The sequence below is a fragment of the Ambystoma mexicanum genome, chromosome 1q (assembly GCF_040938575.1).
Source record: "Ambystoma mexicanum isolate Mex_15411 chromosome 1q, UKY_AmexF1_1, whole genome shotgun sequence".
Classification (NCBI taxonomy): Eukaryota; Metazoa; Chordata; class Amphibia; order Caudata; family Ambystomatidae; genus Ambystoma; species Ambystoma mexicanum.
Window position 1 is genome coordinate 995,854,888 of NC_090922.1, and position 19,838 is coordinate 995,874,725.

The window sequence follows — 19,838 nt, forward strand, 5'->3', positions numbered from 1 at the left end:
AGCCCCCAGCACACCCGAACAGCAATGCTTAAAATATCCATTTGGAAAACTAACTCTTGGGAGGAGGAGAGGATCCACTAGATGACAGGGGTCAGTTTTGGGCAATGCCATTCCAACTGGGCTCATATTAATTGAGGGCCAATTACTCTGTTACTCAAAATCAGACTCATTATGACCCTGGCGGTAGCCGTGCCGGTAAATCGGCACAGCTGCTGCCAGAGTCATTTGTTTCCGGCACCCGGCAATGGGGACTTACCGGGGCATTACAGCCTTGGCAGTCCCGGTAATTCCCCATTGCCGGGCGCTGGAAAAAATTACTCCCCATTCCCATTCTAGTCCCATTGAACTCAATGGGAATGGGCAGGACGGATGCACCAGCACTGTGTGCAACAGTGCCGGTGCATTCGTTAAGGTCTGCAAGCGTGTGCCGTTCCGCCCACCAGGCCAGACATGGCAGGCGGAAAGGCACCCACTCGCAGAACTAGGAGTATGCCGGTCTGGTAAAAACGGTGCTGGTAGCTTACTGGCACCGTTGTTACCGGACCGGCATACTTGTAATGAGGCTCTCAGATTCCACTTTTCAACATGTTGGTTTAAACATCAATGGTGACCTTTTGACTTTGTGCTACATTTCTTGGGTATTTGTTTCAATTGTTCTTTGTTGTAACAATTTAATTGAATGTTGAGATAATAAACATCAAATTAGTGACACTATAGTAGTAAAAGATTTGATTTGATTTAATCATTTAATCATTTAAATTTCTCTGATAAAAACAAATGGGCAAGCAAAGTAAATTGACTGTAGGCGCAACCGTACGAGAATGAGCATGGAGTCAAGGCTTAATTGAAAAGATGAGTTTTAATTTCCCTCATAAACAGGACTAACTAAAAAGAAGACAAATCTGAAGTGGAACCGTGGCCAGATCCATGGGCACTCGACAGAGAAACTCCTCTCTCCCCTGGATTCGTATTTGGGCAGACATTGAGGAAAATACAGTCCTGCTCGAAACAGAGTGGGATCTTACTAGCCAGGTATGTGTGAGCAAGGCCATGAAGACAGTAGTAGAGCAGGCAACAGACCATAAACTCAGTCTACCTGTGAATGGGCAGCCAGTGCAGCTCCCTCCAGAGGGGAGAAATAAGAGTCAGAGTTTTTCAAAATGAAAATAAGCCACCAGGAAGAGCCACATTGGCATAATCCAACCTGGGGTTGAACATAAAACCTACTACAATGCGACCGACTTCTCTGGGAACTAATTTTAAAACCGGTTTCAATTGGTGAAAAGTAAAGAAAGGACATTTCAAAACCATACTTACCAAATTAAGCTTGATCTCCCTATCACACACCCACACTTTACGAGGTCAAGACTGGACACTAAATTTATCAAATCCTCTGGTAAATCCCTGAGAACTACCTTCTCTAAACATTTCTAATGTGATGAAAGTCATGTATCACGGCAGAAATTGTTAAAGATTGGAAATTCTAAACCAGGATTTTTAAACATGAGCATCAGACACAGACCCTTTACCTTCATTAGGCACACACCCAGATCGCAGCGTCGACTATCTCTAGTGCTGTGTTGATCAAAGTAACACTAGGGGAGAGCGCAACCAGTAGAGGTTGTATAGCTTAAGAATGGACATGTGGGAAAAGAAATAGATGAAGATAACCCAGTAATGGAACAATGGTCAAACAAGTAGATGAATCCTGTCAGGCCTCATTATCAGTGTCTACTTGAATAAGTTTAATCCTGTTAGAAAAGATGATGTTGAAAGCCTTACAAACCTCAAGTGAAGGAATGAAGGCGTTGTTAATACATGCGAGAGCCACTAAATCCTAAATCACCTGGAACAGTTGCTTTGGAATATTTTTGGCATTATTTATTTTTTCATGGAGAAATCATTTCTTTTCATAAAAATTGCATATGTATAAGTAGTGAGGGCCTGACTTTAGTTGGGACAACTCGGTCAGATCCCCAAGATTTCTTTCATTTGGCTTTGATGCACCGACCCGTCATCTTCAAGGCCAAGATCTCTTGATTAAACCAGGGATGATTTTGCATTCAGAGTCAATTCAGGAGTCTTCAAAGGGTCAGCACATGAGTGGCCTCGTCAGAGCTGTGTGTCAAGCATTAGAAATCATACAGAGTGTCCATGGGGAAAGCTAAGTTATGAAAAACATTCTTAAGCATGGGGGAGAGACTTCTTTTTCCTCCAAGCCCTCCTTGCCGGACCCAAATAAAGACAGGTCTGAGTTGGATTATAGGGTATGGAAAGAACTGGAGGGCATGATATGACCACGGTACAAGGGAGTATCAGTACTATGAAGAAGATCATGAGCGGGGATAATGCCAAGCGATGCTGCACTCAGGACCTTCATTTTCAGTTAGAGAATCAGAGTAAGATCCCAAGAATCAGCAGATGGGAAACATTTAGAACCCAAGAAGAAATATGCTCCAAAAAACGATCAAGAAATGAAGCGTCTGGACCATGAGGACGATGACAGAGAAGAACCTTAACGGCAAAGTAGTCATTTAAATTGAGATTTAGTACCAATAGTTCTGCTTAAGGTTGGGGCGGCGAGTAGGGCTACACACCAAACGCATATTTCTTTAAAATATCAGCACCAAGCCTCTCCCTTTTCATTTCTCTGTTGACCTATTGCAAAATATAATTTCTGGGAACCAGGGTGACAAGCACATTATAAACTGATGCCAGAACAAGTGCAAGCAGCAAAGTGAAAAGAAACAATTTGTGCCAAAGCATCCAACCATAGATGTATGAGTCTTTAACAAAATGCATAATGTCAAGTGAACCATCTAATACTAAGCAGTTGTTAAAAGGGGGAGTAGGGGACTCACAGCCAGAGAGAGGAGAACGGCGCACAGAGGCCACAGAAACTAATATGGAAGAAAGGAGAAAAAGAAACTAGCTCCGTCTGGATGATGAGGGAAAAGGTGTGAGCCCTAACGCATCTGTGCTACCCTGCCCAGCTACACAATTCAATCCGAAAACAGAAACAGAAAGAAAGAAACATCAACAAAAAACCAAACAGCACCCAATCGAAACAAATGAAAATCCTCCCTTACATTTTTAAGATCTTTGTCGACAGAGGGAGAGGTCATTGACCTAAATACACGGGTCCCCCAGAGTTGAAACAAAGTACCTCTGGTTGCCCGATTGGTGTGGGGCATCCACCTGCATCAGACTACTTGGTGGAAAAAAGAAACCAGAGCAAAACTACCACCATCCAACGAGCAACAAGTGATGGAACTTCTGCCCATTACATTCAACTAACTGGCAGTTGTTCCAATACAGATAGGGTGGAAGAAAATGCAATGACAAAGTCCCTAACTGATCTGGTAACCATGTCTGGAAATTCCTCGCAAGACTTGACTACGAAAAGTCCAGGGGCTCATTTGTCTCCAAATCTATACTGCCCCGAACCATCTGACCTATACCGCCACACTACAAAATCCATTGGTTGGAAAACATCACCCATATAAATGTCGATTTGGTCATGAACATAAGTAAATTGTTAGACATCTTCCTGGCAATTCCAGCTTTGCGGGCCCTCCACACAGGAGATATTGACTATGTGTAATTGCCTGATCTGGGTCGTAACAATCTGGTTTGTCATTTTTGTTCGAACATAGTTGCCCGGTTAGTTCTGGGTGAGAAGCCAACACTAAGAACTTTAGGGTTTGATCTATACGAGCTTAAAACCCCTGCATAAATGTCAAGATTTCTAGCACCTCCTACACCACAACGGAGAGCAGAGATATCTGCTCGGTCTCTACTTTATAAAAATGGGGTTTCTGGGAAAGCCTCTAATACAATCAATGAAAATCTGGTTACGCTTTAAGACAACAGCAAGTACAAGACTGGTCTTGGCTGGAGGCAGCTATACAAATGTTCGCCAATTCAAGATCTGGTCCAAAGCCTCTTTAACCATGCAAACCTTTCCATAACATCTTGGAACACACCATTCCGTCCTGGAGGGGTTCAAAACATTTACTAAACCAGCAAAAATAAGCAAGATGGGGTGTCCATCTGGTGGACTGGATATTGCCATTGACTTAAACATCAAAGCAAAGCATTGTGAAATTGACACCCGCCATGTAGGTCTCCTAGCTATGAGCTGCTCACTGAAACAGTGGACATGGTAATCCTCCTTATAAATCTATATTGGAAGCCCAATAAGGCGACATGTGCAACCCACTTGCCATAAAGAGCTAAGAGCTTAGTGACCATTTAAATGTATATCTTAATTTACATCTCCCAATTAAGCTGGACACCTTTTACCCAAACATGGCTATGATCTCTCCAGATAGGGGTGGACTCACAGTTAAGTGGAAGGTAAGAACATGTTGTGCCCTATATAATAGCAATGAGAAAAGTAGCTAACAAAGCATGCTTACCAGGCAATGTCACAACTGATTTTATTTCGGTAACACAATTCAACACTACCGTCTTGCAATGCTTGAAGGAATTAACTAAAAAGGGCAAGATATCGGGACTCAAAAAACCTTTACACACCTATGACTCAAGGGTTGTAGATGCAAAAAGGTGTAAGAGGAAACGATTGAGACATCTGACAGATGAACAACTCTCTCCTGAGGTTTATAGGCATAGAAAGAAGCTTATCCTTCAGGGGTACACGAACCACATTAACACATTAAAAATACAACTGCACAACAACGACAACCAAAAAATCTTTGCAAAACAAAAAAATAGCAACACTGCAGAATTCTGGGCTCTTACGGATAACAAAGTGAGCATACTCATGTCAAACTTGGCATGTCCTGTTTCAGAACAGTCTTGGACAGACTTTTATTTGGACACGTTTGCAAAACCCTTCAGCGACATTCAAGCAGAGGATAGGATGGGTGGGCCTGTGGTACCTGGCGACTGTCCATGAACTGAAGAGGACCTTTTGTGGGCCATCTCCGAGGCAAAGGCATCCAGGGCGCCAGGCCCAGGCGACCTAGCACCTCTTGTGATTAAGATCGGCTTGCAAGCATGGGTAGGCCATTTGGAGATGCTCTTCAAGTCTATTTTTGTCACTCTTTGGCTCCCTCCAACGTGGCTTGAGGCCGTCATAATCCCCTTACATAAAAAGGTGACATTCATTACCCCTGCAACTATGGGTCCATAGCTCTTTTGGATGCAAGAAGTCAAATGTTTCCATTCCTTCTATTGGGGGACTTAAATACTTGTCTTACACACCTAGGTATCATCACACATTACCAAGTGGGCTTTCGGCCCTGCATGGGAACAGCATTAAACGCTGCCATTATGGCCCATCTTCAGGTAGCTGTAAACACGAGCTCTATTGGTACTACATACATGGCCTCAATTGACATGAGTAGTGCCTTTGACAGAGTTAATAGAAAAACTCTGTGGAACAAACTGTTGACTTGATGTGCGCCACTGAAATTGGTAGAGCTGCTGGTGGCTATGCATAGCAGCACTTCCATCAAAGGGAGGGTATGGTGTCAGACCTTTGTGGGCCTGAGACAGGGTTGTGTCCTGGCTCCTGCCCTCTTCAACGCATTTATCTGTGACATTGACACACTTTGGTCACAGGGTACCACTCATTCGATTAAGTTGGGTCACCTTAAGCTCAGCTGGTTAGCTTTAACTGACAATCTGGCTTTTTTTTACAAGGCGACCATTGGATTAGAGAGAAAGCTTGTCCTGTTTTTCAGCTACAGAAAATGTTCTCCTGGTCAACGGCAATCAATCCAAAACCGTTATCAATAAAAACCAAACCAAAAACGATGTACTATGTACTGGAAGGTGGATGACCAAAGGCTGGAAAGAGTCTCATCCATCAGATACATGGGCTGCAATCTCACCAACAGTTGCCCTTTATCTGAGTCGAAGGCCTCTTTGAGAGCCAAGTCCTGGCCCCTAATATCTCAACTAAAAAAAATGTACAACCGGTTGTGTAAATTCTCGCTCCTTCCGTTACTTCGGTTCTACCTGGCCAAAGTTGAACCAATCATTTCATTTGGTCTGGACATGACGATGGCGGGCTTGGGCCCCTACTTAAACACCTTACAGGGAGTCATCTGGAAGGAAACCCTTGGACTGTCTAAGTTGATCCCAACCGTTGTCGTAAGACACAAATTAGGGTTGGTCTTCTTACACTATAGGGTTTTCAGGAGACAGCTATCCTGTTACGCCAAAATAATATGAGCTCCGGCTTATTCCTTGTATATTGATCTGGGGGAATGTTCAGTAGCAACATTTGTAGACTCTCCTAAAATCCTTAAAGGTAATATGACAAAGCTGCTGAATGATAGTAATTCGTCTGAGGAGGAACTTACTTTCAGACCGGCCAAGACAAAGCTGAAACTGTTCACCATGGACTGGTCCAATGCTATAGAACACCTAAATTCCTTTAGTACTCCTACGGAATATGCCATATTTGTGAGGAAAAGAGAAAATATACCTAAATACATTCATCTTTTTCCTTGCAACTTACGTTTTTGTTCAAGTCAACTACTCACTCTAGAACACATAGACAGTTGGAATTCTGACGTGGTTCGATCTTTGGACTGTAGATTATGCGGATGCACGACCACTCTAGAAACACTGAAACATTTAGTTCTTTCTTGACTAAAGCTCACCAACATCAGGATTCATTGCTTTAAAACTGTTGTCCAGGAGGATCCAACTGGCTGGGGGAAATGTTCTGGGCTCGACTAATGTGGGGTGACAGCGTTTCACTGGTCTTATCATTGTACAGATTCCTTTCTGAAGTTCTTAGGATTCTTGATGAAGGGCTCTAATTTATGTTGTACTAATGGCTACATGCCAAAGAAATCAGCCTTGGTTTGAATGTGGTTCCTATTGTTTTCTTTCTTTTTTCTCTGATACTCACACTTTTTCCCTAGTTTTCTCTTTGCACTTTTGTTGATTTTACTTCGTAGTGTATTACACTTATTTTGTTAGCATTTTACGTATGTATGTTATGTGTTTAAGTTATGGATTTTATGAAAAATGTGTTATATTTGTTGATAAAAATGTTTGTGAACGGTTAAAAAAATTAAAAAATATACCATTCACATTTAGATATACAAATCATTGAAGTTTGGCCAAATTGTTCTGCACTTATACTCATGTACATTTCTGTCATACATTATCTTCCCAAATGTAGGGTGTCTCTTGAAAACCTGATCCAGTTATTTACACTCAGCTTTATCCTCAAATGATTGAGGCCGAAACAGAGGGGTGAAACAGAGAAATCATGGAGCAAAGTGAGTCAGGGCGTCTCAGGGACATGAATGGCTGGGACTAGGTCCATTGGGCTGACTGCCTTGTCCCTAAACTGCTAGTTTTTAATGCAGTCCCACAACATGTGGGTACCCACGCCATGAGTACATCCCCAACAATGATTATTATCCTGAGGTTATAGTTTGAACGTTTTCAAGTGTCGGCAGAAAAGCCTGTTTGTAGTCTTCTCCAGAGTCAGCATGCGGTTCAGATCTAACTTATTACCAAGGACGCACCCCAAAGATTGTCCCACCTTTCTCTGGTAATAGTCACTCCCAGCCTTGTCCCTCATTTGTCTCTTAGATGACCCTCTTCCTCTGAGGATAGAGATATCTGTAGTATGGCCCTCAATAGAATCAGCACTGGTGAAAGCGTGACCTTCAGCAGGATACCCGCCCCGGTTCCACCAGAGTGTTCCCAGTTTTCAAGGTCATGATTCTCTCCAAGGCACTTTTCAAAACCATTCATCTTTCTTTCCACCCGCTTCAGGCGTCCATAAGCTGTCTGGAGAGTACTACTTCCATTCCTCCATTCCTCCATACATCACCAACTTTCGGATTATTCTCTGATGTCGTCCATGGTGTCCACGAGTTCCTTCTATTGTTCATTTCTGTAGCAAAGGCTCACTTTCCTGTGCTGATAACAATTCTACCCATGTCTTTAAACCACGGAATGAAGAGACGTGCCATATATATCAGCGTAGGGGGTATCCTTATCTTTGCCACCTTCCCTTGCATCGATATGTGGTTTCATCCCGAAAATTATCCAAGTTGACTCTTTGGTCGTAGCAATTTCACCTTTAGCAAACATTTGTTGCGTTTTGTATTCTTTCTTATAATGTGGGGCCACGATACCTCTTCCTCCTGCCCTACATTATGTCACTTATTAAGTCTGCTAAGACATCCGGATTTTCCACAAACATCACCCTGTCTTCGGCACGTCACCTTACGCTGCACACCCATGTTGGAAACCCCACTTGTTCTGCCTCTCACCTATCTTCCCTACCAGTGGTTCATTGGCCTGGTTGGATAGAAAAGGGTGACGGGGATCACTGCACCCTCATTGATCACCCTGTGTGGTTGGATAGAAAAGGGTGAAGGGGGAATCACTGCACCCTCATTAATCACCCTGTGTGGTTGGCTAGAAAAGGGTGAAGGGGGAATCACTGCACCCTCATTGATCACCCTGTGTGGTTGGCTAGAAAAGGGTGAAGGGGGAATCACTGCACCCTCATTGATCACCCTGTGTGGTTGGATAGAAAAGGGGATCACTGGCCCCTCATTGATCACCCTGTGTGGTTGGCTAGAAAAGGGTGAAGGGGGAATCACTGCACCCTCATTGATCACCCTGTGTGGTTGGATAGAAAATGGGATCACTGGACCCTCATTGATCACCCTGTGTGGTTGGATAGAAAAGGGTGAAGGGGGATCACTGGACCCTCATTGATCACCCTGTGTGGTTGGATAGAAAAGAGTGAAAGGGGATCACTGCACACTCATTGATCACCCTGTGTGGTTGGATAGAAAAGGGTGAAGGGGGATCACTGCACCCTCTGTTGCTAGAACTGTTCAAAACTGCACATTCTCATCACATTTGGCTGCAAACCTTCCAAAATATTTTACACATGGACGTAACGCGCGTCATAATGCTACAGATGGTGCAACATACATCCTGGACCTGAACATCAAACACCTCTGATGTGACTTTTGTAAGGACCGAAATAAGGGTTGGAAAATCATACATACCTCGGTTTTTTGGGCAACATCATTCATTGTTGCTGGTGTTTATCTGGCCACCTTTCTGTAATGATGTGCTTACAGTGGCTCCTAAAAGAAATGAAATATATATTGTCATACTATGTATAAACAAAACGCAATAGAATGATGGGAAAAGGTATGCGGAATAGGATATACGACGAACGTGAGCATCATAATAACAAACTCCCTTTTGCTCATACAATGTTCTTGTATACTTGGATACGTTTATATTTCAGTAAACAAATATGTGCATACTTGTCACATGTACCTCCTTAGTTGATACCATGCTTTTAACTCTCGAAATGAAATCCTTTTCAAATAATCAGTATTTTCAGTTTTATTATTTCAAATAACAGTGCTGGCATGGTTCCATGTGATAATGTCGCCGGCAAAAAATTTCACCATGCAAAGAATTAGACGAAAAATGGCAGTTTTTTGCAGAGACATTATTACATGTTCAAGGCGAGCGGGGGCTAGCCCCGCAACCCCCGCCCCTATATATATGGTCACCTATATAATGTCGCCACAAACTTTTCCCGGCAACATTATGTACGGCGACCATATACATAGGGGCATTATTACCTGATACCGCTGGCATTTCCCATCATGGCTGACCTATCTCTCATATGGCTCTACAGAAAACTTTCAGAATAAAAACAGTCGGGTATTCTTTTCACTTCATTCAGTGATCAGTGATGGGCCAGTGGGTCATTTCACCTGGATGTTTGCAATGCTGAGTGGGGGAGCCGAGCCCTCATACGACAGGAGGAAGAGCTTTGCAGAAGTCATGGACGCCCTTCTAGTTACACAGGCGTGAACAATTAGAAATAATAGTACAATGTGTTTATAAAATTGAACATTATTATAGAGAACCCTACTGATGAGTTGACGGAGGGCTTTGCAGATAATGAAAAAGAAGACAGGTCATCTACAATTTCTTATAGGAAAAGTGGAGAACCAACCTAGCCGGTAGACAAGGTGGGAGAAAGTAATTACTCAGGTGTGGAAGGAAGGAGAGGGCATGGTTTGAAGAGACACCTAAATTAGATAAGGACTAGAGCGAGCCGCATGCCTGAGGGAAGGGAGTTTCAAACTCTGGGGTCATTTGCTCGCAAGGAGTGCAGGTTTTTAGTAGCATGGAATGTCCAGATGCTCAGAAGTAGCCAGATTTTCTTTGTGGATGGGGCGAGACCATCGGAGAAAGAGAATTGCGCCATAATGTTTTTGCTTTTGCATATTAATACTCAGAATCCAGAACTAATATACTCAGGAGAGCACACTGAAACATGCAGATGCTGATTCTCTTGAGGAGGAGAAACTGGCGCAAAGATTCTGACCTCTTCCGCCTCCACGGCTGGGGCCGGCCTTAAGGGTGGGATGCCGGGGGCGACCGCCCAGGGCGCCCTGCCATTAGCCCAGCACCACGCCAGCTCGTGGGAGTCTTTGAAGGTCTCCTGCGTTCTGGTGTGGTGGGAGAATGCGCGGCAGGCGTCCTATTGAAATTAAAGGCGCACCACTCAGTGAGTGGAGCGCATTTAATAAGCCACGGCCGCCCCTGTCCACAATGCTGGCTCTTTGAGGCAGATCCTCTTGACCAGGGGTGTTGCTAGGGCTGGAAAAGACCCGGGGCTATGTTAATGTCGGAACTGTCGGGACTGGGGGCTAGCTGGCCTTTTGGTTGTAGCTCCTGAGATTCTATCCGAGGCTACAACCAAAAGACCAGGGGCTATAGCCCCTTTACCCCCCACCCCTAGCAACGCCTCTGCTCTTGACGATGCACACATCAGGGTTGTAGATCAGCGATTGTGCACGGGCCTGTAGAACTCACCAGAAAGAAAATCAGTTGGGACTCCTTTCCGGGGGTGTTCACATGCCCATGCACAACTCTCTGTTTCTTTTTGCAAAGCTGCCTGGTAAAAAGAGAAGAAAGGCAAGTGCCTTACATTTCCGTGCCCCGTACAATCCTGTGCCCCTTCACATCACCAAAAATCCTCTCCCAAAGAACTATTTCCGATGCCAAACATGGACACAGAAATGATTTTCTGGGGTGCTGAACCAGGTCCGTGTGTCAAAGGATCTCTCCGGAACGAATCCGCAATCATGACGCTTGAAGCAGAACCGTCATGACTGCCCAGCCTGCAAGGTTCCGTCAGCATTGACTCGGCAGGCACGCGAGGCCGCGCTAGGGTAGGCCTGCGGCACATGGAGAAATCCGTCGATGCAAGAAGAAAATGCAGAAAGCCTTCTTCCTTCTTTTTTCCTATCTGTTGACAAGAGATTGAAGGTGCTGCAAGCAGTATCATGATCCCTTTAATACTCATGTTTGTAGGTGTGTTAGTTCCACAAATATGCAATGTTAATCGGTTCCTTCCTCAGTCTCATTTCCCAATGCTACTGCAGCGTGCAGTCAAATCCCGCCAAACTTCTTCCAGTGTTTCTCCACTCTATCTCGCATGTTTTCACCGACCTGATTACAAACAAATGGATCTCAGAGTCCTCGCTCAGTCTGAAGTGTCCCCTCCCTCCAGGTCACTCGGGCTGTGCGCTCAGGCCACCCATGGTCACCAAAAAGGATAGGCTGGCATACAGGTAAACCTGGAGATTTCCCAGTGGGCCTCAGCAACATCAGCCTCTTCTAGGTGGGTACTCTAGTTTTCCGCTTCTCTTACTCTCCCTTCCAACTTCCCTTCTTCCCTCCCACGCACCCTCCCTCCCTCCCTCCCTCCCCTTCCTTCCTTCCTTCCTTCCTTCCTTCCTTCCTTCCTTCCTTCCTTCCTTCCTTCCTTCCTTCCTTCCTTCCTTCCTTCCTTCCTTCCTTCCTTCCTTCCTTCCTTCCTTCCTTCCTTCCTTCCTTCCTTCCTTCCTTCCTTCCTTCCTTCCTTCCTTCCTTCCTTCCTTCCTTCCTTCCTTCCTCAGCCCCACATTTCTTTGGAGTAAAGAATTTGCTATTAAACTTCCAGTATGTTCTTACTCTTTCACAGCAAATGCTATAGGCCAGTTTCTGTTATGTTTAACTACTTTTTAATCCCTATGAAACGGTGAATCTGTATTAAAATGCACTATTTGGACCCATGTCCTCCAAATTGTCCTCTGGGAGACCCACCAAGCTCCACTTAGAAGGGCCGGGCTTGACTACCCTTGCTCTGTGCTGAAAATGCATGAGAAAGGCACTGATTACAATTTACTTGCAAGGTGCTTGTCTTTGTTCCTAAATTATGATTCAGCAATTTTTCTGGGGCATTTGAAATGACTGCATAGATGTCGTTCTCGTTCAGCTCTTAACGGGGGATACCCAAGTATTAGATACTTTGTTGACTCCAGGGGAGGATTACAGAACCGGCAGAGAAGGTCCAGCTGAAGAATCTCCATCCTGCCTCCTTCTCCTGTACCACACCAGACTATAAGTGGTCCAAGTGAAATAGAAGAAAAATCTGTCTTTTTGCTCCTTTGGGGTGTTTCCTCAGATGACGTGGTGAGATCTGACGGCGCTGCCCGTCGCCCTCTATAATCAGGTAACCGCTGTTACACCATGCAGTGTGGTCAATTGCCTGGGTGACAGACGCAATTGACCACACTGCATGGTGTAACAGCGGTTACCTGATTATAGAGGACGACGGGTGGCGCCGTGAGCTCCATGGTTACAGGGTAATTGAGTCTCGCACGGGCACGCGCAGCTGCAGCCCGGTTCACGAGCAGTTCATAACAGAGCAGTGTTTAGGGACACTGAACTAACGAGTGTATATCCATGAGGCGTTCACGTCTGTACAAGAAAGCTAAGCCCTGAAGATGGTGCTAGTCACCGAAATTCATTGGCAAAAGCTGTGACTACATGTAGAGGATTTGTGAATATGCCTAATAAATTGTGTGACTAAAACACAATTACAAAAGTAAAGATTTGAAAAAGAAGTGTCTAAAAACGTATTTTTGAGTTGGTCAAGGACTATACGCATTCAAAATAATAAACCTATTTTTGGCAAAATCTGAAGGAATTAATTTAGCTTCCTGAAAGGAAGCAAGTAGCGAGCTCCGGATGCTACGGGGTGGTTTCCACTCTGTTTTTCTAGTCAGTACCATGAAAACAGAAAAGCGCTGATCTAAGTAGGGGGGAACACATTTAATCAAAGAGGTTTCAAATTCGGGGTGCTGTGAAGCAGCCTCGCAAGCAGGCAGCTTTCTAAAGAGAACCGCATAACAGCAATGGAAACTGTTTTTTGAGGTACACCCCGACACCAAATTAGCTCTGAATCCTGCCCTTAGTGGTGCCTGTGGTCTCTGGGAACAGCCGTGGGAGTGCTAATACTATAGTGTGAGCATTACGATCCTTACATCGAATCTTTGTGCTGTGCCTTGAAGTCAGTGTGTGCTCCTGTGACTTACCAGAGCAGTATCCCTCCTCACAGGCAGACCATCTGGGAGTGCACGAGGGAGTCCCTGGGTATCGACGGGGGCCACTGCATCCCTCTGCTACAATTGTGGGGTGATTTGTTTGCACGGGTCCTAGCTCTCTCGCTTGTCTCGCGGACGATTCCCCTCGTTGGTACCGCCGTGAGCTATTAACACTGACACCCGGCAAAACCCTATCACGTATTGTCTCTGCCTTCTCCTCACTTGACTGAGGGCACCAGGTTTCTGTGTGATTGTGCTTGCTGGGCCATATTATGATAATTATAATGATAATGATGTGTTATTTATCTAGATCCTTTATCCAAAGTGCTTTACCGAGCACATATTTACATACAATATCACCCAACCGAAATTGGTACTCATTTATCGACCTCGGAAGGATGAAAGGCCGAGTTGGCCTTGCCGGGTTTCAAACCTGCGACCTGAAGAACACGCTCAGATCACGCTCAGATCGCCGCACACTGCACCTACGGCTTCATTCAGAGCTTTCTTCTACTTCCTCACCACTGATTCCACGGGTTGTGGAGCATGCCATTTTTACAAATATGCTGCAGCAATGGCCCTCTCCCGACGCTCAGATTACATATCACCTATTCTCTTGAGAGCAACATCAGCTCCTTACAGCACTATCCCTGGTGATCTTCACAACGGTGTAGCCTGCAAGATGACGAAAGGTGCAGGCAAGAAACAAGTCAGCATAGACCGGAATGCTCAAGCCATATCCAAAGACAGGGGTGTGCCATCGCGAAAAGGCTCTGGACAGTCTGATCAACCGAATGCTATCCCTGTGAAACCATCTGATATGCAACAAGTTCTCACTTCCATGCAGAAGGGTTATGATTCTACAAAAAGCAAATTGGATGATATAACGATTAACATCACCTCCATACCTGCCCAGATGGGTCAGGAAATACGAAGGATTAACAAAGCGGAAAGCAAAATTGGCTCTGCCAAAGACACTATCCAAAACATGCCAAGCACCATCACCACACTAGCCATTGGCATGACGGAAGTCAAAGCAAAATGTGATGTCCTTGAATCACGCTCACGCAGAAACAATGGCCACGTTATTGGTGTACCTGGGGATTCGGTGCGCTGCAATATTGGACAGGCAGTGGAGAATCTTCTCAAGGAAATCCTAGGGAATCCAATCCTATCACTGCATTTAACGGTGGAGAGGGCACACCAGGCCCTTGTCCCTAAACCCAAGCCAAGAAACTACCCCTGCCCGACAATTGCACGCCCTCTGAACTAAAGAGATAGAGAGTAACTCTTGAAATATGCAAAAGAGCAAGAGGAACTGAGAGATGAATCTGCCATCATGCATCGTTATCTGGATCACTGTACTGCTGTTCAACGGGAGCGGCGTTCAATTCTGCGAGTCAAACACTCCTCAGCGAGAGGGAGATGTAATCATTTGTTATTTATATATCACTTTTATCCAAAGAGCTTTACATAGGACATATTTACATACATTATTATTATAATTATGATATCCTATGCAATGTTGTTTCCAGCACAACTCAGATTCCAGTTTAAGATTTAAACATACTTTTCCGCAGGGGTCGAGCAGCGATTTTGTTTATTGAAACCACGATCTCTATCCCCGAAGCTTCAACCCCCTGAATCGGGTCGTGAGTATGTAGGCAACCCTGCCAAGTCCTACCTTTTATGTTTCGTAACGTGAATATAGTCATGGTGTACCTTTACTTGTTATCCTCTTGTTTCCCATATGCTAACTGGTATAAGTGTTAAGTGAATATGTTAGCAGCTAGCCACTATCCGAGGGCATCTGAATGTTTTGTGGGGTTTTTTTTGTTCTTTGGGGGGGGGTATTACACGGCCACAGTTCCAGACGCAGTGGGGGTGGGTGCGGGAGATGGGTATATTTTGGGGAGTCAAATCAAAAACTGCAAAGGCTGCAAAAATATGCTGTTCAGATTGTCCACATTTGTTGGGATTGTCAACACTCCCCTCATTCTGTCCTTTGTCTCCATCACATAGAAGCATAAATGGGACTACATGTCTTAGCTGGAAAGGCTACGAAACCCGATCACAACCTGCCAATGACTCGTATATGTACATAGATGGGGGGCCCAAATACATGCATTGGAATATGAAGCCAGAGCCAGTGCCAGAAACTGGGGAGATCACTGCTAGTGCACAGCCTTCTCATCACGCTCCACAGGAGGCTGGCCCTCATACTCTCAACGCAACATTTTATAGAGCTGGGCACAGAAACTGGTGCACAGGGTTACTATGTATTAGTACGTGGCCAACTAAACCAGGTGGAGGTCCTAATGATCAATGCCTATAGACCTAACATTGATGATCCTGATTTCTAAGGGGGGGTTTTCCATGTATGCATGGGTTACCCTATGGCTGCACGGATTTGGGGTGTGGACATAAATACAGTATTAGATAAAGCGCTGCACCACGCAGACAGATCGAGCAGAGAACCGTCTAAGGCAGCCCGTGCCATTTTTCTTGGTCTGAAGGACTGCAAACTATTAGCCACACGGTGGCAGCAGGGAATATTCCTTTTACTCATCTGTCCACGACATGCACTCCAGAATTGATGTATGGCTAATTTCATCACAATTACTGCATAACGTTTCAGTATGTGAAATACTCCACAGGGCCCTCTGACACTCATGCTGAATCTATCTCCCGCGGCAGGCCAAAGACCCCCATGGCGGTTCAAGCCTGCTGCATTACTAGCCCCTGCCTTTTCTCTCAACATGCATGATCCGATTACAATGTTGTTTACACTAGTGTGGGGTCTGCCTCGCCTATTGCCTCCCTATGGAAGGCATTCAAAGCGTATGTACGTGGCATCGCCATTTCAACAGGATTTGGCATCCTGAAAAAGAATAGAAGAGATATTCAAACCGACGACAATAAACTTAAAGAACTAAAGCTCTGATAGGAACCAAACCCCTCCCCTCAGTTGCAACTGGAGATAAAAGCAACATTGGACACATTTCGAAAAACGGCACAGATAGAATTGAAACTCTTTGATAAGGCTGTGATGACCAGGAGGGATGGCGAGGTGGATAGACCTGGCAGACTATTGGGGTGTCCAGCTAAGAAGGAGTCTGGTGGCAGTCCAATCCAATATATTATGTCCAAGCATGGGACAGTATTGCACGCAGACACAAATAACACTCTCTATCAGTTTTATTCAGACCTCTATGGACCTTTTAAGGGAGGTACTATACCTGGGATTCTGAGGTATTTGGACTCTATGCCAGTGTCATTACTGTCCGGCGACGCTAGCCTCATGCTTGATAACCCTATAACATTAGAATAAATAAGAGCAGCACTTCATGAGCTACAAGGTGGTGAAGCGCCTTTTGCTGATGGCCTGGGGCCAGAATTCTACAAAGAATTCCAAGAACGTATAGCTCCATCTTACTGAAACTATGGGAAGACACTCTCATGAAGGGATCCTTGCCTGAAACATTAAGAGGGTTATATTTGATATCACTGAAGCAAATTTCAGAGTGGTACATTTCACTGCAGCCAAAATACCGAAAGAATACCACATTTTATTTAATTTTTTAAGTTTGTGGGGTCCCCCCAAGTTCGCTGTTTTTCTATCCTTATAACCCCACCCCAACCCCATCTCGACCCATTTTAACCCCTTCCCTGACAACCATATACTTTAGGTATTTTTTCTGTATTTTTTACTTCGGTAAAATGTACCACTCTGATTTGTTTTCGGTAAAATGTCTGGATACCATTATGAAAAGCCCTGATAGCGCTACTGCTGAAACTTGACAAGCCTACGGAAGAATGTGGCTTATATAGACAACACTCCTTTATCAACTTTAATGTGCATATCTATACCAAAGCGCTGACTGCCAGGCTCCTGCTGCTGATGCCACATACAATACATCCTGATCAGTCCGGATTTATCCCTGACCGTTCTACGTCCTTAAATCTATGTAGAGTGTTCAATATACTTTCCCGCATAGATCGGAATGCACAGACAGTAGCGATTTCCCTAGGCACGCAGAAAGCATTCCACTCAGCGTCTTGGTCGTTTCTCTTTCAAGTACCAGAGAAATGCAGATTTGGCCCAAACCTTATGGCTTGGGTCAAATTACTCTATGCACAACCATTCACTAGAGTTTACACTAATAGCTCCCTTCCCCGATTCTCCACTTAGCTACGGGCATGAGACAGGGAACCTCTGGCTGACTTAATATGAAGCAAATTCAAAAATATGGTCATCAGGCTCAGAGCCATCTCCGTAATCATATCTTAATACGCCGATGGCATTCCCTTGTTTATAAGGGACTCTGTGCACAATATAGAGCCAATTAGCCAAGAAGTAGTTAACTTCCCTTTAACCACCTCCAGGCTACAACCAGTCAATATAGGAGGCCTCAAATGGTACTATGATACCTTGCTGAAGTACCTTGGCATAATGATAGCAGACTCTCATACTTTATTATTCGATTTATGGTAAATACATGGCCTTATTACAATCAAAACTGGCATGCTGGAGCAAATGCCAATGTGGTTGCTGGGTGGAATCTCATCTGAAAATGGCTATACTCCCCAAGTTATTATATATGTTTCAGAACATTCCAATGTGGCCAGGCTGCGCATTTTTTAAAGAACTCCTGTACTTATGTACTGAATTTGCTTTGGCACCCAATCAGAACACATGCCCGGAGGAATCGCAACTCAAAGTTTTGAATTTCATCACTTGGTCACACAGGTGCGACTCGCAAAATACTGGCATGTTACCGATTTAGCCCACCCTCATGTCAGGCTGGAAATAGATGCAGCTGGAGAAGCAGCCATGCCTACCTTAGTGCTCGGCTGCCATTTTAAGCGAGACAATCCGCGTGGCCCCGTGAGTGCCGCACTCTTTGCATGGAAGAAACGGATCCACCTCTAGGGAATTCCGGCTCCCTACGTCAGAGACCTGGCGTTATGGCACAACCCTTGATTGAATCCTAGTATGGATGGCAAACTTAGCAGAGCCTGGCAATGTGTGCAAATCCATACATTAGGCCGTTTCATTGAATGGGACGACGTTAAAATGAAAATCGTGGAGTGTGCTTCTGCAGGTCTTCTGCTTCCAATGAATGCAATCCTCGTTCAGGGCGCACTGGTTCTCATTTCCAGCCGTGCCACTTCTACATGTATGTTTAACACATAGTTAAATCGGTACATAATAGGAACCTGTATTTACAAACGTCTAAAAGTAGGCAGAATCAATAGGCACAAATGGCATTAACACTATTTACACTAAGAAGTTCAAGAAGAAGGTGTAAAGGCTATTTGGCCTATCATTACACCTGATAGTGCAAATGATGAACCGTGCACTAAGGGAACCGTTTTTCACATAACCCACAACAGGACCCCTCTATACAATGTATCCTTTAAATAAATAAAATGACCACCATAGTGTATTAGAAGTAGGAATATGTCATTTTTGTTCTGAGCATGCTACTCCTCCCATCAGACTGCACACCATGATGGATATATTTGCATCTGTTTGTAGGGAAATCATCATCTTAGGCAACAGGAAAATAACCCCTTTTTCATGTGTACTATTTCATGTTCCTGTACAACTCTTAGGAAAGGATTTGTAAAATGAAAAGCCTGTATATTGAGTGTGAACTTTCACTAATTTCTGCTGAGTCATTGTGGTGTGATACTTCGGCAGTGGGATGTGTTAATGTTGTCTAGAACAAAATGTCCCTACAATATAATTGTAAAAGTATTTCCACTTGCTGAGCATGCATGAGAGATAGTGTTACTTTTGCATAGTAGAGCGAAACAGAGAGTTAGAGCGTGTTCGTGGGGCTCGGAATGTGTGACTATGTAAAAACAGCCCAAATACAATTGTTCCCAGGGTGTGTGTGTATAACTTTCTGCTCTGTTTGTGATCCTGTCCTGACTTTTTGAAGCAAAGTGAAGTCTTCAGCTTCACTTCCCTTGCGTTTTGCTCATTGTTATGGTGATCAGTCTTTCATGCTATCAGTGCTGGGGAAAACATTTGAATTCCTGTACTTTTTAACATTGCATCCAGCGCCTTACACTGCAGTGCAATGGGGACTATTTTTGTATCACCCTAGCTTTTAGCACATGGGATTTTTGGTTACTTATATATGTGCCTAGGGACAAGCTGGTGGCAGCAGTTACAATTTTACCATTCTTGCATTATATCTGGTGTGCACATCCGTGTTTATTACGTATGGCTACTGAATGTGGCAAGTGCCCTAAAATAGCCGTGCCAAGAGATGTTCACTTGCTTCCATGGCCATATTGTTGTTTGCCTTTCTCCCTGCCCTGCCAGGTCAGGAAATCCCTTATAAGGTTGTGTACTTACCTGGGAAAGCAGCTGCTTTTTCAGGCCAGTGATGCCTT

General features: G+C 44.5%; 1 protein-coding gene across 6 annotated transcripts in view; it reads right to left on the minus strand.

The window, feature by feature from the left end:
• Positions 1-19,838, minus strand: part of NEXN (nexilin F-actin binding protein) — a 308,884-nt gene that overhangs the window by 163,869 nt on the left and 125,177 nt on the right. For all 6 annotated transcript variants that reach the window (XM_069641661.1, XM_069641660.1, XM_069641657.1 and 3 more), the window contains exon 2: positions 9,030-9,110. In XM_069641661.1, the coding sequence (XP_069497762.1) occupies positions 9,030-9,056 (27 nt within the window). In that variant the 5' untranslated portion in view covers positions 9,057-9,110. The remainder of the gene's footprint in view (positions 1-9,029; positions 9,111-19,838) is intronic.